The sequence below is a fragment of the Onychomys torridus genome, chromosome 3, assembly GCF_903995425.1.
Source record: "Onychomys torridus chromosome 3, mOncTor1.1, whole genome shotgun sequence".
NCBI classification, from domain to species: domain Eukaryota; kingdom Metazoa; phylum Chordata; class Mammalia; order Rodentia; family Cricetidae; genus Onychomys; species Onychomys torridus.
Window position 1 is genome coordinate 157,483,193 of NC_050445.1, and position 22,257 is coordinate 157,505,449.

The 22,257-nt window shown below is 44.3% G+C and overlaps 1 protein-coding gene across 1 annotated transcript in view; it reads right to left on the reverse strand.

Annotated features, from left to right (window-relative positions):
* Window positions 1-22,257, reverse strand: part of Itpr2 (inositol 1,4,5-trisphosphate receptor type 2) — a 387,210-nt gene that overhangs the window by 210,589 nt on the left and 154,364 nt on the right. The window contains exons 27-33 of the mRNA XM_036181996.1: window positions 21,260-21,349; window positions 20,751-20,876; window positions 19,964-20,086; window positions 18,758-18,958; window positions 15,908-16,159; window positions 13,979-14,104; window positions 1,451-1,579 (exon numbers count right to left, since the gene is read on the reverse strand). Coding sequence (XP_036037889.1) covers window positions 1,451-1,579; window positions 13,979-14,104; window positions 15,908-16,159; window positions 18,758-18,958; window positions 19,964-20,086; window positions 20,751-20,876; window positions 21,260-21,349 — 1,047 coding nt within the window. The remainder of the gene's footprint in view (window positions 1-1,450; window positions 1,580-13,978; window positions 14,105-15,907; window positions 16,160-18,757; window positions 18,959-19,963; window positions 20,087-20,750; window positions 20,877-21,259; window positions 21,350-22,257) is intronic.

Here is a 22,257-nt window from a genome sequence, read left to right on the forward strand (position 1 = left end):
ACCAAAAGGTAAAGTACCACACAGTGTTGAGTACTTCCATGCCACTCGTAAAGACCTGACTCCACAAAATGTCTGTGTGCCAATAGCGTGACAGGAAACATGCCAGGCACTACAGAAAATCAGTCACTTGTGTTTTCACTATTTTCGTGTGTATGTGTGTGTGTGTGTGTGTGTGTGTGTGTGTGTGTGTAACCCAGAGGCTGACCTTAGCTATCTTCCTCTGCCATCCATCCTCCACTTTACTTTGGCAAGCAGGGTCTCTCATTGATCCCAAAGCTGTTTTGGCTAGACCTGACAGGCCACTAAGCCGCAGGATCCACCTGTTTCTGACCCTGCAGGGGCTCACTATCATATTCAGTGGAGAGAAGGCCAAGATCAACATCTTCAAGATGCTATCCCTCACGCCAACAGACACCAAAAGAGACATCAAACCTCAGACATGCAGAAATTCGTGTGTATCTTGTATCTAACTTATAATTCCTAATAAAATGTAAGGACTGTGTAAAGTACTGCACTGAGAGACTAAAGACCCAAAGCTATAGAAACCTTCAATACGAGGTTTTCTGATACTGTTGACTGAAGGATGGCAGGTCTGCAGGTGGGAACTCACAGACACACAAGGTTGAGCATTTGTGTTCTTTACACAAACAAACTAGGTGCCATTTAATACAATTCTGTTATGCTAATTGAGAATCATTTTTCTTAGCTATTAATTTTCTTTTGGAACACAATTTTTAGTAAGATACCCTACAAATACATCGTAATGTATTTGGCTGTTTCTTCATCTGTGGACATCTAAGGCTGAAAAGTGGAAATATTTTTAAATGTATGAAGACTGGAAAATCTTAATACGCCAACTTATAGGATAAATTACTAACATGTGCAGCTGGTCCAGGTGCCTACCCATCTGAACAATCAGCCATTATTTCAACACTTGGCCTTCCACATACAGATGTGAAATATCTCATAGTGCTTAGAAGAAAATGACTTCATTTTCTGAGGAGGTCTCGATGTAAGATGAAGTTTGGGTTTGGGAAGAGATCTGCAAGTGGAGAAAGAGGGTGGGGGGACACGGGGATTGTCTCTTCTTTCAATCTGATTAAATGATGTATAAACTTGGATTGTTTGCTAGAGTATAAATTTCAAAGTGAGTCAGAGCAGGCAAAATTGCAAAAGCTAAGAGACACTAAAATAAATGAAAACACACAGGAAACATTGGGACCAAAAGAAGAGAGGAGAGCAGAGGATGTGAGAAAATGTAACAACATATACACATAAAAATGTCACCATGAAACCCATTCCTCTGTGTTATTATGAATAAGTTAATGCTAAAGTTTGGTCAAGTCAGAAAGGGCATAATGCTAAGTAATACTAGAGACAAGTGATTATCCAGAGTGTCAGAGAGGACATCCAAGCCAGATTACAGTTTCCCTGGCACGGGTCCAGCTACCTGGAGGCTGGTACTGTTGTCTGAAAAAGGTGAGTTGAAGAAGCCGCTGACAATGTTCATGACTGACTCCGTCACACATCTCTCCAGGAAGATGTCTGCGTGTTTCCTGTCTGTGGTGGTGTTACAGACCTGGAGAAAAAGCAAAACATGTCTGCATTATAAGTTGGTAGTGGAACCTTCTAAATGGTACCCTACAAGATTTCCCCTTAGCCATTCCTGTGCTTCCAAAGCAGCTTCATATGGAAAGAATTCTGTCCAAATCCACTAAAATGTCAGTCTGTGGCAGTGACCCCTGCAAGCCTCTCTAGCGTTTCAGCCTCCACTGTTCCTTCACTCCTCCAGGCCCTGTGTTAACTTGATCTTTTGTTTTCACACGCCAGCCTCTCTTGGTCCACAGACTTGATGAAGCCTCTTCCACTCCCTGAGAAGCAGCCAAAGAGTTAAGAGCCATTGTGAACACAAAGGGATGAGAAGAATTCGTGGTGACTTGTGTCAATACGCATTTTCCCTTAAAGTACCTGGGCCCAGAGAAGAGGCCACAGGTGCCATCTGAGAGGTGTTGAGATTTGCACGTGGAATGTCCTCTGTGGGCCCATGGGTTCAAACACTTGTCCCCAGCCAGCGGTGCCATTTTGAGTAATGTGGAGGTGTGCCTTTTATTACTGTCTTCTATAAAGTTTCCCCTACACATCCATGCTATCAACTTACAAAAAACAATCTCATAATGTTTTAAGTAAACTTATGAATTCTGTGATCCCAGCTGTCTTCTGTGGATTGTATCCCAGTGGCCATGGGTCAGATACGCCTGTGAAGTAGAGCCTTGCTGGAGGAAGTGACTCATTCACTGAGATCTGGGCATTGAGGTTAAAAGCCCCACCCACTTCCTGTCTTTCCTCTGCTTCCTGTTTGGTCAAGGTATGAGGGGAGGAGCCCCAACCAACCACACAAGTCTGCCAGTCTGTGGTCACATGTGGTCATCCCTTCACCTCCCATAGACTGTACCCTCTAACTGTGGGCTGAAGTAAGCACCCCCCGCACAAGTATCTTCTCAGGAGTTTGATGACAGAAATAAGAAAAGTGACTAGTTCAGGAGGAAAACGGAAAAATAAATCTAACTCCTTCCCACACTTACAGGGCCTCCGAAGGGCAGGCAGAGGGCAAGACCAGTCCTAGAGCTGGGGACGGACGGAGCAGCCAGCCGCCCTTGCTCTGAGCCTTATGTCTGACTAAATGAGGCCTTGTGCCAAACTGTATTTCCAAAAGCCAGGCAGACATACTGCAAAAGCTAAAGAGTCATGATTGAAAACACACAGGAGAGATGGACACAAGAAGAAGAGACGGGGAGAAGAGGGTGTGAGAAAAGAAAAGAGGGTGTGGAAACGGAGGCAGACAAAGAAAACAAATATGGACAAAGGGTGAGAGGCCAGGGATGGTGGCCATGTGCTCCAGATGTCCTTGGGCAACCCAAATTTTTCTGTGAGTTCTGACTTTTCAATGAGGTGCTTCATCAAAGAACAAGTGGACGCGGTTTAATTTGGTACTACTCTAAAACATTTCACACAAATTCATGAAAGAGAAAACTTCCCTTCTCAAACCATGTGTTTCAGAGCTTCTGGCTTGGAGAATGGGACTGTTAATACCAGAGTTAGATGTGTAGAGGGAGGAGCCGCGGTTGTTGTCCTAAACTGCTTTCCATCTATAGAGTTCATTTTCTCTTCTTCTAGAAGTGACACACACTGATATAACAGTCTCAGGACACAAAGGGTTTGGTAACTAACATTGTCAGGCTATTGGGGAAAACTGTATGATTTAAAGGGAATAAAACTTCCCTTTTCTTGAGCAGGTGGCAGACCAACACTCACACATCAGCCCCCAGACCTGTGTCCAGGCACAGCCTGTGCAGGGGAGGGGAGGGGGTCTCTCGCTGGACTTCCTGCACTTTGTGCTGTATTGCTTGGAATTGGACACTGGCAAAGCACCACCCAGAGATTTCCTTTTGAGTGAGCAGATTAATGAACGTTACCGAGACAAGGCTTTACTCAAAAGCCTGGGTAATAAAAGCCAGTGTAAGGACCTATTACTCTCCAAGATATTAATAGCAACATTCTCACTTTACATCCTACACTGGTCCCATTGAGGTAACCAAGCCTCCTTTCTTGTTAAAACTTTAAAAGACTTATCAAGAGCAAAAAAGGGGGAGGAAGGAAGGGAGGAAGGAAGGAAGGAAGGAAGGAAGGAAGGAAGGAAGAAGGAAAGAAAGAAAGAAAGATAATAATAAGGACTAATTTCAAAAATAGATTCAAGCATGATGATGCATTGAAATGATCCAAATAATACAGGCTTTTCCAGGGAGAGGCCAGGTAATGGCAGCCCATGGACATGTTTTATAATAACAATCTTAGGTCATTAATATATGCAAACAAATTGAAACTTAAAAAATACATCTTGTACATAAAATAGATCATTTGATGTGATATTATATTGAGCTACTTCCAACTTTAGTTTTTATCTGGTTTTAAAATTTACTTTTATTGCCTCTTTAATAAAAACTAAGGTTGGGGCCGGGCGGTGGTGGTGCACGCCTTTAATCCCAGCACTCGGGAGGCAGAGCCAGGCAGATCTCTGTGAGTTCGAGGCCAGCCTGGGCTACCAAGTGAGTTCCAGGAAAGGCGCAAAGCTACACAGAGAAACCAAAACAAAAAACAAAACAAAAACAAAAACAAAAAAAAAAACTAAGGTTGGATCATTTCAATGCACCATCATGCTTGAATCTATTTTTGAAATTAGTCTGAGATCCACATTTTAAAAATTACTAATAATTTTTTTAGTTATCCCCTTCCTGCTAGTTTTTCTGTGGTTTTCTTTATTTCATTCACATATGTTGGTTGTTATAAAGAATTACACAATAGCACTGATTTCACTTTCATATCTGTGGCTGGTTTTTCAAAGTGAGAATCATCAGATGAGGGTGTGGAGACAGTTCCACACGCATGCTCAGCTGATCCTCCAAAATGAATCTGTAATGCAATGGCTGGATTATCCATGGACACATGGGACAGCCCTGTTAACAGCAGCTAGCTCTTGCCTTCATGCTGGGGTTGGGTTCAGCTAACTGGGGGTGCTGGCTAGTTACAGAGAGAAGAGACCCACTTCACTCTGCCCGCATCCCATCTCCCTGCACAGGCTCCAGAGCTTTCTGGATCCCTTCTCACACACTTTGACCCACCCACACCTCTAGAATGTGCCTTGTGTTTCCTGCTGGGATTAACTGCTATACCTGTAACTTGTAATTATTTCAGTCAGTTTAATGACACCTAAAATTACTTTATTTCATATTCCTCACACTGTTCCTTTGTGGTTGATATACTGTGCACCCCAATAAACTTATCTGGGGGTCAGAGAACAGAACAATCACTGTATTACACATAGAGGTCAGGCAGTGGTAGTAATCCTGGCATTCCAGAGGCAGAGATCCATCTGGATCTCTGTGAGTTCAAGGCCACACTGGAAACAGCCAGGCATGGTAACACATACCTTTATCCCAGCATTTGAGACCTCATGTCCTGCTTGGGAAAGACACATGCCTTTAATCCCAGGAAGTGATGGCAGGAAGCAGATAGGTATATAAGGCTGAGGACCAGGAACTAGAGGCTTTTAAGATTTTAGGCTTTTGAACAGTTCAGCTGAGATTCATATGGGTGAGGACTCAGAAGCTTTCAGTCTAAAGATTCATGGAAACAGGATCCGATGAGGAGTTGGTGAGGTGAGGTTAGCTGTGGCTTGTTCTGCTTCTCTGATCTTTCAGCATTCACCCCAGTACTTGGCTCCCAGGTTTTTTATTAATAAGACCTTTTAAAATTCGTGTTACAGTTCCTTGGTTTGCTTTCTATCTCTGTGATAAATATCATGACCAAAGGCAATTTGGGGAGGAAAGTGTTTATGTCATCTTAGAGGTCACAGTCTATTATGAAGGGAAGTCAGAACTCAAGGCAGGAATCTGGAGGCATGAGCTGATGCAGAGTCCATGGAGGAGTGCTGCTTACTGGCTTTCTCTCTGTGGCTTGCTCAGTCTGCTTTCTTATACAACTCAGGACCACTTGCCTACAGGTGGCATCAACACAGTGAGCTGGGCCCTCCTACAACATCATTAATCAAGAGAATGCCTGACAGACATGCCTACAGGCTGATCTAGAGGCATTTACTTAATTAAAATTCCCTAGATATATAGATATTTCAAGTTTTGTGTCAACTAGCACACATTGTTTACAGGACAATATTTTTTCATGGAACCATCCCAGTCACGTGTTCTGTTATGTACGAGCAATTTACACCCATCAAACCCCAGCCCTGCAGTGTTGACCAGCACAGCACACCGCACAGCTGCTTCTGCTTTCTCGCTGACTCGTTTAGAGTATTTGCTCCATTGCCTCTCAGCATGCAAATTTCTTCCCTGGTAAGTGCCATGCTCTCCACTTCTGTCTCCACCTGGAGTGTGTGGATGGCATCATGCCACAGGCCAGAGCCTGGAGTGTGTGGATGACATCATGCCACAGGCCAGAGCCTGGAGTGTGTGGATGACATCATGCCACAGGCCAGAGCCTGGAGTGTGTGGATGACATCATGCCGCAGGCCAGAGCCTGGAGTGTGTGGATGACATCATGTCGCAGGCCAGAGCCTGGAGTGTGTGGATGACATCATGCCACAGGCCAGAGCCTGGAGTGTGTGGATGACATCATGCCGCAGGCCAGAGCCTGGAGTGTGTGGATGACATCATGTCGCAGGCCAGAGCCTGGAGTGTGTGGATGACATCATGCCGCAGGCCAGAGCCTGGTAGGATAGAGAAAGAACGGGAGAAAGGCATGAGCACTTTCCCTCTATGTTTCCTGAGCACACAATGAAAGGCACTCTGCCTGCCATGTCGTCCTGCCATAGGGACTGAACCTCCTGAAATCAAGAGCCAAAATAATCCTCCCTTCAGTGTGTAAAGGAGTAGATATCAACATTTGCAGCAGGGGCTGTGCACAGCTATTCTGACAGTGTTGGTGTGCAGCAGGGGCTGTGTACAGCTATTCTGACTGTGTTGGTGTGCAGCAGGGGCTGTGCACAGCTATTCCCGCCTGTGTTGGTGTGCAGCAGGGGCTGTGTACAGCTATTCCCACCTGTGTTGGTGTACAGCAGGGGCTGTGTACAGCTATTCTGACTGTGTTGGTGTGCAGCAGGGGCTGTGCACAGCTATTCCTACCTGTGTTGGTGTGTAGCAGGGGCTGTGCACAGCTATTCCTGCCTGTGTTGGTGTGTAGCAGGGGCTGTGCACAGCTATTCCTGCCTGTGTTGGTGTGCAGCAGCGGCTGTGCACAGCTATTCCTGCCTGTGTTGGTGTGTAGCAGGGGCTGTGCACAGCTATTCCTACCTGTGTTGGTGTGTACCAGGGGCTGTGCACAGCTATTCCTGCCTGTGTTGGTGTGTAGCAGGGGCTGTGCACAGCTATTCCTGCCTGTGTTGGTGTGCAGCAGGGGCTGTGCACAGCTATTCTGACTGTGTTGGTGTACAGCAGGGGCTGTGCACAGCTATTCTGACTGTGTTGGTGTGCAGCAGGGGCTGTGCACAGCTATTCCCACCTGTGTTGGTGTACAGCAGGGGCTGTGTACAGCTATTCTGACTGTGTTGGTGTGCAGGAGGGGCTGTGCACAGCTATTCCTGCCTGTGTTGGTGTGCAGCAGGGGCTGTGCACAGATATTCCTGCCTGTGTTGGTGTGTAGCAGGGGCTGTGCACAGCTATTCCCACATCTGTTGGTGTACAGCAGGGCCTATGCACAGCTATTCTGACTGTGTTGATGTACAGCAGGGGCTGTGCACAGCTATTCCCGCCTGTGTTGGTGTGTAGCAGGGGCTGTGCACAGCTATTCTGACTGTGTTGGTGTGCAGCAGGGGCTGTGCACAGCTATTCTGACTGTTGGTGTACAGCAGGGGCTGTGCACAGCTATTCTGACTGTGTTGGTGTGCAGCAGGGGCTGTGCACAGCTATTCTGACCGTGTTGGTGTGTAGTGAAAAACAAAGATCTGAAAAGCATGTAGTTTGGTGAGAAAAGGAGCAACGTAAACTAAAGTAGGGCATGGGAAAGAGAGTCCATAAGAACTCGCTGTGGTTTGAAGGAGAGACATCCCCAGGGGCTCACAGATCTGAATACCCAGTCCCCTGCTGTGATGCTGTTCCCTGTGGGACCTTTAGAAGTTAAAGATTCAGTGGAGGAAGAAGTCATGGAAGATAAGACTAGGGCCTTCTTTATAGCTGTCTCCTTCCTGTTCACAGTTTCCTGAGTATGAGTGCCATGTGACCAGTGGCTTCCTGCTCCTTCCATCATGCCTTCCCAGACACCACTGTCACACCTTCCCTGACACAGACACACCTTCCCTGACACAGACACACCTTCCCTACCATGACTGACTATCCAGCTGGACCAGTATGGCATAATAAGCTCTTTGTTGCTCTTCTCAGAGTATTTCACACAGCAACAGAGAGAGAAATGTAGACAAGATCATTTTCTAAAGTCCTTCACTGTCCACCGTGATCCTTCACAGTCCACAGAGATCCTTCACTGTCCACAGCGATCCCTTCACTGTCTACAGCAATCCTGATATTCTTCAAGATAGCATTGTCCCCATGCAAAGCTCAGTCAGTAAAGCACTTGCCTTACAAGCATAAAGGCTAAAGTTCAAGCCCCCAGAGAAGAGAAAAAGGCAGCTTGGTATGGCGGACACATGGGAACTTCCAGTGCTGAGGGGCAGAAACAGGTGGGTGCTTGTTTACTGGCCGGTGCGTCTAGCTGGATCAGTGACAGACTCGGTGAGAAATGGTCCCCAAAACTAAGATGGATGGTACCTCTGAAGAATGGCACCCCAGGTTGACCTCTAACCTCCACACATCCATTACATACGCAACCACTCACACATGCACCTGTGCATACATGAACATATACACACATGGGGGAAGGGGGTGAGAACTGATGGATATTGCCGATGGTATGAAGCACAAAGCATATGGTGAAGGGCAAAGAACAACCATCCAATTATCAGGAGCAGTCCAATAGTCTTCTGGTGCAGGCATGAGCCATCACTATAACTCAGCATAATAATTAGATCAGTAAAATATAGCTGAGCGGAAGATGCCACAGAGAAGGTAAAAGCTACAGGAGACATGTCTTCAGTCCCCTGACATGCTAGCTTCTTAGGCCACATAAAAAGAACACTTTCAAGTGTTCTCTCATTAATGATCCTCTTATTAATGACCCATTCAACTTTTAAAAAAATCAACAAAATCATAGAACATCTGTTTAATCCTATCTAACAAGGACCATGAGGAAGCATGTTTAGAGAAGATACACATTCCACCTCCTTATCTCCAAACGTCTACTCAGCAGGAAAGGGAGTGAATGGCCCAAACGATCTATCTGAAAACACAGACGGTATCTTGATCTGTCTCGTTAAGCGATGACAGATATGACACTGAGTGTGCACACATCCTAAATTATTTCTTGGTCTAATTTTGTTCTGTCGGAACATTACTCAGAGTACAGCTGGTCGTTGTAAGGTCTTGAAAGGGATGGCAGAATTGAGAACGTCTTCAAAAAATACACCTACAGTCTGAGACTCACACTGATCATCACCCACCCTTCCAGGTGCCGTCTGCTAATGGCCTGAGTCCCCTGACTGCAATAACAAGCAGTTATCAAGATGAAGGAGAGCATTCCGGCTCCACAAGCACCAATTTCAGCTGCATTACAGCATAGATCAAAGTGGGCTGTCATTAATGGTCTGAAAGACAGCAACAACTTTCCCTGGGTCTAATAACTTGGCCACTGCTCCAGTGTGCTGTATTACAGCTCATGGGCCCTGTCTCCATCCGGACATCAGAAGGATGAACACATGAAACAATATAACACAGCTTATTAAAAGCTATTTTTCAGGAAAGATTTTCTATGTGTCTTTTAAAAATTATTTTTAAATTTATTAAACAACTTGCCAGAGTCTTGTCTCTCCTTCCACATGTGTTACAGGGTCAAATCCAGGTCATCAGGTTTGGCAGCAAGCTCCTCTACCCATTGAGCTGTCTCACTGTACCACACATGTGGGTCCTCATCCCTCATGAGGATGAAGGCCATGAAGAGGAAAGACATGAATAGCAGTGACTGCAGAGGGTTCCCGAGACCCGCAAGACCTGGCCCTGTTGACCACAGCAAAGCGTAGTGGGGAAGTGGACACTGTGTGGCTGCTAGCATTGAGACTTCATTTGTTTTTTAGACAAACTCTTCTCCAAATTTCTACTGAAATACAGTTGTGTAGGCTCAGGCAGGCTAGAGGGAATCCAAAGATGTGGAAATAGCACACCAGACATGACTCAAAAGAGGATCAGTATACGGAATGGGTAAAACACTGGAAGACATGAAGGCTACATTTCAGAAGTCTCTGGAGATTGGGAGAGGGTAACAGGAATCTTAAAAGTTCTTATTAATAAAATCAAACCTGGACCAGGTATTGGGGTGAATGCTGGAAGATCAGAGAAACAGAACAAGCCACAGCCTCCTCACCTCACCAATTCCTCAGGTGATCCTGTTTCCTCAGACTAGATGCCTCTCAGCTGAGCGGTGCTGCTCAAAAGCCTAAAAGCTTAACCAGCCAAAAGCTTCTAGTTTCTGGTTTTCATGCCTTATATACCTTTTTGCTTCCTGCCATCACTTCCTAGGATTAAAGGCATGTGTCACCATGCCTGGCTGTTTCCAGTGTGGCCTTGAACTCTGAGATCCAGGTGGATCTCTGCCTCTGGAATGCTAGGATTAAAGGCATAAGTGCCACCATTTTCTGGCCTCTGTATCTAATAGTTATTCTGTCTCTGACCCCAGATAAGTTTATTAAGGTGCACAATATTTTGGGGAACACGATACCACCACAGGAGAGGGTAGAAGCCTTCCCACATTGTAACAAACAGGAGAATTGGCTAGCAAACTATGCATCTGGGCTCCAGGAACAAAATTATGAGGCCACCTAGAAGTTCCCTAAGTTTCACGACTTTATAATTTCAAGGTAGGCCTGGCACAGAGGATCAGTGGCTCCTGGTATACACTACATCTTTGCTTAAATGAACTGCCCCATGTTGCTGCTCAAGCAAAATCAAGGTAGAAGCTATAATACAGAAAACTTTAAGAATCTTTACATTTTAAGTTTTGTGCAGAAATAAAAGCCAAAGCATGCCAAACATGGTAATGACATCTTTTTAGCAATATCCAGGTAGACACTGAGAACTAAGACTGGACACCACACAGTGTGCTCTGATGTCTCTCCTCTTTCACTCCCCTCAACCCAACTTCCAGAACAGCTCTTCTCTAGTTCCTCCTCTCTCCTCTCTGATGTTAATCAGTTGCTTCAGGGTTTTACAAGTTTGCTGTTAGCACCTCAGTTTGATGCCTTTCCTCTGCAGCAGTTTATATCAAGTGAAGTCTACATAAGGCTTCACATAAACCTGAATTCATGCATACCTGGCTTCGTGCACACCTTATGTGTGGTTTGAATGAAAATGGCCTCCATTGGGTCAGAAGGAGTGGCACTATTAGGAGGTGTGGCCTTGCTGGAAGAACTGTGTCACTTGGGGTGGGCTTTGGGGTTTCAAATGCTCAAACCAGGCCCAGTATCTCTCTCTTCCTGCTATCTGAGGATCTGGATGTAGAACTTTTAGCTCCTTCTCCAGCACCATGTCTGCCTAAGTGCCTCCATGCTTCCTGTCATGATGATAATGGACTAAATCTCTGACCTGTAAGCCAGTCCCAATTAAATGTTTTCCTTTATTCGCATTCTTGTGCTCTGAAGGTCTGGCTTCATGCATGCCTTGATACATGCATACCTGGCTTCATGCATTCCAGCTTATTTCATGTCCAACTTCATGCATACCTGGCTTCAGACATATCTAGTATCTTTCAGGTCTGGCTATATGCATGTCTGGCTTTGTGCATATGCAGCATCATGCAAGCCCAGGTTAATGTTCATCAGACTTCATGAACACAGTGTCTGGCTCTTGCCTATGTGGAGAGTCTGTTTCTGCCTCACTCTCAATGTAATTATGTCATCAATATCATTCAGGTCTCGGGGCAGCTCCTGAAACTGCCCAAAAGGCTTCTCATAGTCTGGTGATAATCCTGATAATGATAATGATATAATGTCACCAAGCTCTTTGCAAAGTGCAGTATGTACTAAGAGCTTATTGTGTATTATGTTACCTCACTAGCTCTTTCCAGAGGCCCTGGGGAAATGTATTTATTGAAAGGCAACTCAGGGGCAGAATGGTTACAGTACCTTTCCCGATATATGTAAGGCAGTTAGAGAAAGGCAGAGTTTGGATCCGATCCCTGGTCTGACTAATTCCTTTGACACCCCTGCTCTTAGCTGCCAGACCTACTGCAGTGGCTCTCAGGGTACCCCAGGACTGACTGTGGTGTCACCTAAGACTTGTTTCAAATGTCTTGTCTCTCGGGTGCTGAGCCCAAGACCCTGGGGAGCAAGCCTGAGCCATCTGCAGGGCAAGCTGGTCCAGAAGACCATGGGTTGTTTGGTTACTAGAATGTGGAAGTTTTCAGTGGCTCTTCACCTTTCTGCAGATGGCGGAAGGGACCCTCTGCCCTGGACTTTCTCTTTTGGAAAGTGCCAGGAGGTGTTATGTTCACCCTGGAGAAAGGCCCTGCTTTGAAGGACAGAGAAGAATCTGAGAGGAACAAAAGCTTCTGTGGTCAACTCGGAGCAGACAGGCAGGAATTCCAGGAAGTCTCTGGAAGCCTTTACATAATAAATGACACTTCATAATTACCCACTTAAGCAAACTCAGTAAAACAAAATGTGTACAAGTTCTGAATTCATAAGTGGAAAGAGTGTGTGGGTCCAGGGTAGCTGGGTCAGGCAGTTACCACTAGCTTTCTTTGGTTTTAAGAAAATAAACTCCACTTTAGCGTTATAGCCTGCAGTGCTAAGGATGTGACCTTGGTCTTTCTCAGTCCGTGGCACCAATCAGCTCTGCAGATGCTCCTCTGGAACCTCTTTAACATCTTCCTGCACGTACAGCCCTGAAATTATCTTTTGCTTCAAGGACTTGGGAGCTGCCCACAGCTGGTCAGAGCCATGCTTTCCCCCATCAGTGGTAACAAGCATAAATGGTATGTGCTAAATGAGGACGAACAGGTGGCTTCTCTAGCTATGATTTAGCTGAGAGAGGACATAGTGACTTCTAGATGGTCACACAAAAGTGGTGTAAAACAGAAAGGCTCTAACTACGCATGCACTTGAATCTATTGAAGATCTGACTTACTCTACCACACCAAAAGCTAAATAAACACATTTTGCCTGGAAACCCTGACTGAGTAGGAAGACTTCCTGGCCTGAAAGAGTGAATGATCCACCATGTCATCCAGGGGTGTTCTTGGGTGCCTGGGCTGGCAGTGGTGGTTCTAGTGCACATATTTCATCCTCCTTCCTCCAGAAAGAGTCAAAGAGAGGCCATGAACTGCCAGATACAGTGAGTAAAGGTTCTTGTAAGATTTGGGGATTCCCCATCCTCAAACACATCTAGATGAGGCCTGCATAAACTACCAGCACTGGGGGAAGCAAGAAGGCCCAAGGGACTGGACAGGTCACCTTAACCTGGATGAGGTCTAAGGAGCTATGGATACACTGCCTTCCCTTATTCAAATTTCACATCTTGTCACTCTTAAAACTAAAATGAGAGAGCTTGGCATGGTGGCTGACACTTGTAATCCCAACACTTGGGGGCTGAGGCAGGATAATAGGGGTGAGTTTGAGGCTAGCCTGGGTTACTACAGGTCAACCTGTGCTGTGGAATGAAGCTTTGTTTGAAAAAAAAAAACATAAAATCAAAGGCCCCTGGGTGTCCTTGTTGCGTGCTCATTTCCACAGAGCAGACACACATGCCAGACAGTATCTATAAATGCCATCTAGTGCCACATGCCACCTCTCAATTTAAAAAAGGAAACGGGCTCAAAGTAAAAGCAGAACATGATCTGGGGAACATGTATGAAAAGTCCAGATGACCAAATTATTAAAGCCAGGGAAGACTGTGACAGGGGGTCATGAGATGTCTGCTCATGGTCCCTCCTAGACCACTTGAGTCCTTCTCCATCTGTGGCTTTAATTGCATTCACGGCAAGAGGTTAAATAGAAAATGGCCTCTGCCAAATGTTTCTTCTAATCCATGTAGCAAGGCTCCTAAAATTCCATTTAGTAACAGACAAATGCGGCCATTTATAAAGGCAGAAGCTAAACACGTCACCTGTCACTGCACATGCAGTTTATGTTGACTTGATAAATGTCACTCACAATCTCCTGGATCCCATTCACAACTTAATGGATAAAACAGACTAAATCAAAATGTAGTTGGTTTAACTGCAAATTTTCATCTAGATATTTACTGCTTAATCAAAATCAATACCAATCAATACCGATGATCTTAGCCCACCTGAAGAGCATTTAACTTACCCTTGCCATATCCACCAAGAAATTCTCAAAGAGCTTCCAAATGTGGTTACTGGTATAGATTTCTTTCATCTCTACTTCAGTGTCAACGTAACAGTGATTGACGAAGTTCACATATGCAATCTTGACCTGTGCAAATTTCAAACATGGAGTTCAGTTCTTCACTGATCACCTTCTAGTCTACTACATGAAATGCCATCTGCATGGGCTTCTAGTAGACCACAATTTGTTTTGTACACATGCGGATCCCCTGCTTTCTTCCTTTAACAGCTATTCCACTGTGGCCCAAGGAAGCCTGTGGTCTAGCATTCCACTCCCTAAGCCCAGAGGTTGCTGTGAAAATGGGAGCTTTACTCACAGCAAACCTAGCATCCTTGAGACACTGGGAAGAACTCAAAAGTTTCCAAGAAAAGGGTGTATACAGAAACAATCATGTCAATCATTCCATGGGATTCCTGAACTCTGAGTTAGAACCATAAGGAACAGGGCAAGCTTTCCTGCCTAAAGGACTTCCTGCTGCTCCACTGAAGTCTAGAAAAAAATCCTCAATGGCATGTGCCCATATCAAGACTTGTCACAGGCTAAGAAGAGCTAAGACATGCAAGACAAGCACCATCATCTCCTCAGCAGCTATACTTACTCAGCATCCACCATGCATGAAAACCCTTGGCCTCTCCCATGCCTCATCTTATTGAATGCAATCCTCTAATAATCCTATGAGTCTGATACAGTGATTATTTTACTTTAAAACTGTAGGGATTGGATGCTAGAAGTGTTAAGTGACCACTGGAGTCAGCTACACAATTAGGAAACAATGGATAAGGGTCCTGACTCACTGTTGAATTCGCTGGAGACAGGTTTGCTGGACATCTGCTCTGACGGAGATACTCAAATGATAATGGAACCAAGCTAGCCATTATCCTCCTAGAGCTGATGCTCCTGAGGGAGGCATAAGAGATAATGAAGGTCAACTGGTCAACTTTCCACTAGAGATGTGGGTGGCCATGTCTACAGAGCCAGAGAACTCATCTCTGAAGAAGTAAAAAATAACTCCAGTGAACACAGGAAAGGCAGGGCCCTGAAAAGGAACTGAACATAGGGTCTGGCATGGCGAAGACCAGGACTTCAGATAAAGACCAAGCCTGTGATCCTCTCCTCCACTCCAAGCCTCTCTGCCATTTCATCTTAGCCCTTCAAGACATGAAGGACCCTTGAACTGAGGTGTTAAGGATTCCACATAAATATTCCTTCAGGTCCATGGCTGTGTTGCCATCGTGGATGGCTACTTGAGTAGAGACTGAGACCTCCCCTGGCTCCTTTTGGTTTTATCTCCTTTAGAGAATAGCACACATTTATGAACTTGTTGTAACATACCATAATAGCAGAAAAGAAAGAAATCATCCCACTGTGTGTTCCTGGGCGCCTCACTAATAGGAAGGTTTCTCCAGCAGATAACCATCCTCTGCAAGGTATTCTGCACCATACATCAAAGTTGAAGAGGAAGAGAGACAGAGAGGACGTGGGCATGTTCTCAGGAAAACACACATTCTGTGCAGCAAGGTAAACCCACGGAGACTAATGTGGGCTCCTGCAGCACCACCCTAGGCTCTCTAATAAATGACTGATTCTCCAAAGAGCCACTGTTTCATGCCCAGAAACTACAAGTCAACCTTTCCCTGCATACACACTACCACGTGCAGACCTTAAGAGACATTTGTAGTTCTTAGTCAAGGGGACTGTCTTCCTTCTGTGCAAATAAAAACTAGAAATCTTTGTGCTCTTTTCCACTTTGCAAATTACATAACTAGGTACAGTTAATCCTTCTACTAAATATGTGATATCATCATACATACTACTATGGAAAATGGCTGACACCCAGGTGAACTTAAAAACAAGAGTACTCTACAGATGATAAGTGTTTGTCAGGCTGACCTCAGGGATACAGTCGTCATGGGTCACCACCCTCACGATGTCGTCCAGGGGCAAGAGAGAATTACACTTGATTTCAGTGTAGACATTCTTCCCCTCAGTACATGCTGCCAGCAACTCCACAAGGGTGATATGGTAGGCCAGGGGACCACGCTCATCCCCGCGAGCTCTCTCGGAGCACATCATGTTGAGGAGGATGGGGAATGATGCTCTATCGTTGTAAAATATCAGCACATCTTCACCCCCATTAATCAACTGAAATGAAGAAAAGAGACTCTCCAGAGAAGGTTTCCAAAAGCTTGACCTACCTGAAGACCCACAGATTTCGGTTTACAAACAGAAACAAGTACAAAAATACTGCAAAAGCAGAGCTTCATCAAGACAGGAGGAAGGAAAGGTCAAAATCAAGCGCCAAGTGACCAGCTACTGATGCTGCTGAAACCAGGCAGGAGATATGAGAGCAGCAATGGGACAAGAATCAAAGAGCACAGAGCCAGGCCTGGGGACGCAGACCTGTAATCCCAGCACCAGGGAAGCCAAACATCTGAGTTCTTGAGTCTGTTTTCACTAAAGTAGTAAAGTGAGGGACTGGAGAGATGACTTAGCAGTTAGGATCTTTCCCTGCTCCTGCAGAGGACCAGGGGATCCAACACCCTCTTCTGGCCTCTTCAGGCAGTGCACTCACATGCACACACCCACAGATAGACACACTTACATACACATTAAATATAAAATGAATCATAGAAAAGTATTCACATCAGTAATTAAGTAAGCAATTTTTTACATTGCTTCAAGTACTTACAACTTTATAAAACTCCTCATTTAATGGGAAGGCACCAGAGAACAGAACAGAGAGCTGAGGTGGTAAAGAAATGACAGTGGGACACATAGGACAAGACTGCTCCTCATTCTTTGGTGTATGCTTCTGGCACTCAAGATGTAGCAAATTCTATTTACCATGCTGCTATCTATTATCTATTACTGGTGCCAATTTTCTAACCCTGATATGAGATATTTGGTCAGGTTATGAATGATAAATTTTTATTTAGTTATTATATTTAAATTGGTAACATTTAAATCAATAAGCCAGTTAACTCACTGGCTCACTTTGATAGTCCTGTTGCAAAGGAATGTATGTATCCAAATATGGTTATGTGTAGACAGAAGTTTTCCTGTGTCCTGCCTGGTCCTGCTGCTAGGACCCAAATAAACACACAGAGGCTTATATTAATTACAAACTTATGGCCTATGGCTCACGCTTTTTGCTAGCCAGTTTTTTCATCTTAAATTAATCCATTTCTATTAATCTATGTATTGCCACGTGGCCATGGTGTTACCGGTCTGCTGGCATGTTTCTCCTTTCCAAGCCTTACACACATTGTAAACCGTTTAGAGGTCTATTCAATCTGAATCTGTCTTATTGTGTATCTGTAATCCTTTTCTGACCAGGAGAGACTTCCATGGGAGTCTGCTTAAGGAGTATTAGGGAATTTATTAGGATATAAATTGAGGAAATACACTCACGAATACAGAACCAAGTAGACAGCTGAAGTCAATCTCTGATCTGACCAGGAGCAAATCACTTGGCAGTCTGATCACACCAGGAAGCAGGAAGCAGGAAGCAGGGGCCTCATGACCCTTCTTCCTTTCTTTCTAAGAGGTCATGAACTATGGCAAGAAGCACCACCTCCTTCAGACTGTATAGTCCAAGGTCATGGGAGGAGCAACCACTATTACAGTTATGTATGATACCACAAATATTTCCTTATACACAGAAGCATTTCCTTTGATAAGTGCCAAAGGAAGGGCCTATGCATTTGTGTCACAATGTTCTTTTCATTGTTTATTGACAACAATTCATATGTAAAAGTTCAAGGCCTTAGGCTGGATTACTTTTTAAGATTTCTGGGTGGCACATGAAATCAACATGGAGACATCTCTCATTTCAAACTGAAAAGCATATGGAGATGAGAATTTCCCCAGACCAACATAATCCCCCAGGTAACTAACTGCCTTGCAACTGTGGGTAAAGTTGCTTTGATATACAGCCCACCAGCCAGAAACTGGTCACCAGTTCTCCAAAGGAGCACCTTTGTGTCCCTAGTGAGCAGCTAACCCACCTCCTCTTCCGAAGTATTTCATTCACTTTTCTTAAGTTCTTACCTTATTTAAAATACCCAATTCCTACTGCTCTAATAAAGCCCTGACAACCATTTTTTTTATTAACTCATGTCTTGTTCTTCAAAACTATTACAAACAGTGGCAGAGAACACCCATCCTGTAATTCAGAAAGAGAGCAGGAACCATCAGAGCTCAATTGCTGTTATGTTACTAAAATTTTTTAAATAGAAAAAGATCTAGTTAATTCCAAATAATCCTGTGATCTCATAAGATTTCACCCATTGAAGGAGCTGGAGTGGTGGCTCAATGGTTAAAAGCACTTGTTGCTCTTGCAAAGAACCCAGGTTCAATTCCCAGCACCCACACCAAGGTCATAAGTATGTGTTACTCCAGTTCCAGGGGATCTAACTTCCTCTACTGGCCTCCACAGGCACCTACATGCACATGGTGCACATACAGACATGCACACACACACATACATAATTTTTTTAAGTTAAAAAATTACCCATTATTTAACAGACACAAATTCAGTACAGAACAAAAAGAAAACTCTTAAGGAAATCCTGAAGTCAGGTTGTCCTGTGTTACTTTGCCACACCAGTGCAAACCTATTGGTTCCTCGGTAGTCAGAGCAAAACCAACCACCTCGGAAGTCTTTCCCTGTGCTGAGCCGATGAGGCTTAACTGAGCACAACTGATGTGAAGCTGGTCAGACACAGACTGAAAACCTACCTCAGTCATCACCATATCCTGGCATTTCTTCACATATTTGCCATCTGCTTTCACGATTGTCTGCAGGAACCTCAGGTACTCCACATGGCGGCCATGCGTCTCGATACAATGCACGAAGTGTTGGACGACCCTCTCGCTGATCTCGTTGCACAGATGATAATTGTTCATGAAGATGTGCCGCATGGTTTCTGCTTCCAGGAGCTGAGCAGAGGAGCACACTGTTGTGACCGTGAAGAGGTCACTGTTCTATCCTACAGCTCTTATGTTCCCTGACTGCAATGGGCCCCATGTTTTATGTGACGCCATCATGAATTGCCAGTGCCTGTGTTCTGAAGTGCAGTCATTAACCACTAAAAGAAATGTCCCTCACAATGGGATTTAGCTGGAGAAAGGTCCTTAGCAAATGCATTGGCAACAACTTGAGGATACTTCATTCATTATTCCAACTTGGCTCTTTCTTAAGATCTGCTAATAAATGTTTTTGTTTATCATTTTGTGAGGGTATGGTATAAGCAGGCATGCTATATGTACATGAATGGTGAGGGGTACATGTGGAGTACATGTACATGCAGGGCCAGAGCAGGATCTGCGTGCTCCTCTATCACTCTACATCTTAGTTCCTTGAGGTGGAGTCTATCACTGAACCTGAAACTTATCCCAGTTATGCTGACTGGCCAGCAGGCTCCTATGGTCCTCCTGTCTCTGCCTTCAATACTGATATTACAGGCACATAAGCCCATACCTGGCTTTTATGTGGGTACTGGGGATCTGAACTCATTCAGCCTCAATACTTTTTAACAAATCACTCTTAATGTATCCTTTGAATATTTGGCTCTTGTGTGTTTGGTTTGGGTTTGGGTTTTGTGGTGCTGGGTCCTGAACATGCTAGGCAAGCTGTCAACCACTGAGCTATACCCTAGCTCCCATATTTAGCTTCATATGGTACCATCAAGTTAGTTCTTGATTTAATCATTTAATTTGATTTGATAATTCAATTCTAACATTAAATTATGTTATAAATGAAACTGCCATTGGCATATAAAATTTGTCTAAATTACTTTAAGAGTTTCTTCTATGGAAATATTAAATTTATGGAGTGAATCTTAATAAGGAAAAACGATGTACAAAGGTTAATAAAATTCTATTCACAGTGCAGTAAATCTGATGCACACTCTGCTGAGTGTTAGGGGTCACCACAACACTTACTCCAGGAGTTAGAAACAAACTGAGATGTTTGTGAAGGAGAACTTGATTCTGTGGATTCCCTCGGCAGAAGTTCTGGAGGAAGGTGTGGGCTAAATCCATCACCTCGTTCATCTTCTCGTCATTCTGTAGGAGAAAGGGCAGCACACAACCCTGAGAATCAGAGGCAGATCACACAAAAACCACATCCCTCCACCATGGATGCTTGCCTCCATGGCTCTGCTCCTGCTCTCCTTCCCCAACACCCTCTGTGTCTCTATACCCTTCCACACCCTCTGTGTCTCTAAACTCTAAACCCTTCCACACCCTCTGTGTCTCTATACCCTTCCACACCCTCTGTGTCTCTAAACCCTTCCACACCCTCTGTGTCTCTATACCCTTCCACACCCTCTGTGTCTCCATATCCTTCCACACCCTCTGTGTCTCTAAACCCTTCCATACTCTTGTCCCTTCATTCTTGTGTTCTCAACCTTTCTCTCCTCTTTATTTTTCCTGTCTGTCTGCTTCATTCTTTCCATTCTCTCCTGTTCCACAGCCCATCTTTCTCCCAGACTTTCTGATTGCCCACCAATGCCTACGCTAACAAAAATGTAAATTAAAAGCCAGATGAAGGATGGGGTATTTTCAATGGGACCTCAGTGCATAGGAAACACAGAAAGAAGTCAGGACACTGGGCACTGCATGGGGTTGGGGGATCCTCTTAAACAATTAAGGGGAGAAAAATCGTTTACAACTTGGTGATACATTTTAAGTACCACAGAATTGAAGGGGGACAGTAAGAGGGGCAAACCTTTTCATAGGGGATCTGCAGAAGGTCCAGCACAACCGAGTGAGCCCCCATGTTCTTCAGTAGCCGCTGGTGCTGGTTGCGACATTTCTTGTTCTGCACACAGAGCTTACTCAGCCTAATCAAGATCTTTAAAAAGATGAATCACTGCATTAGACACAGTGACGTCACACACAGCACGCACAGTGACGTCACACACAGCACACACAGCCACATCACACACAGTGATATAACACAAGTCATGTGACGCACAGCAACAACGCACAGCAACATAACACAGCAATTTCACACACAGCAACATCATACACAGCCACGTCACACACAGCAACATCACACAGTGATGTCACGCACAGTGATGTCACACACAATGAAGTAACACATGGTGATGTAACAAAGCAACATAACACACAGCGACTTAATGCACAGTGACATCACACACAGCGATGTGACACACATATGACAAAAACATCCATGTGTGAACATGCAGAGAGAAAGCGCTCCTGTCTGCTGACCTCCTTGACGATCCGGTAGTTGTTACCCTTGTTGCTATCGATTTGTGGTGTCTTCGTGCCATCCTGCACCGGACTCAAGAGGTTGGATTCCTAAAAGCAACAGCAATGCCTGTTTTATGTTTGTAATGAACTTACTACTTTTACAATAAAAATATACTTTACAGGTTTTTTTAAAAAAAAACAGTTATCTGGCCTAACTTTTATACTTTTTTTCAATCAAAATTTTCTCAGCTTGAATGAGACATACACACTACTATAACCTCATAAAAACCAAGCTGCAAGGTGAGTAGCATTGCTGAGCATTAATGAGGGAAATTAAAATAAAAGGCTGTTGTACATATTGCTAGTGTATAAATATATGTATACTGCAGACATCCCATAGGTTTGAATGAGGGGAAACAGTCAAAATCAAGGGCATACAAGTCATAATTCATCAAAGATGAGACGTGAGGAAATGATAAACAAAGGAGCAGGCACAACATTGAGATACATCTCAGGGAAGAAAAGGCCAGCTTAACCCCGGATGCTCGGCCAGGTTACCATGACATCCTTAAGAGTCAAACTTGGAATAGATCAAGTGTGTGCAGGAAAATGAAGAAAGAAAAATAGAAATTAAATTAAAAATGTTTCAAATTACTGCATTCATAAGACTTATAGAGAATTCTGAGACACCAAAAATAAGTAATTATAGTAACCATTATCTAATACATCACATTAAGAAAAAAATCTGGGGCACATACATGTGTTAAATATCACCCATTGGAATCACCATATAAAAAGAACCTATTATCAATGCTTGCACATAGAAAGAACATTTGTAAGCCTCACTATGTGCCTACACTAGCCTACTGTGAGCACCTCTAAGAAAAATAAAAGATCCTTTCTTCTGACCCGAAAACTGCAGCCACCTAAGAAAGCATAAAATGAGAAATCAGAGGTGTCAACTGAACATGTCTTGCTATCCAGGGAGGGAGAAAGAGCAGCCATGGCTTCAGGAA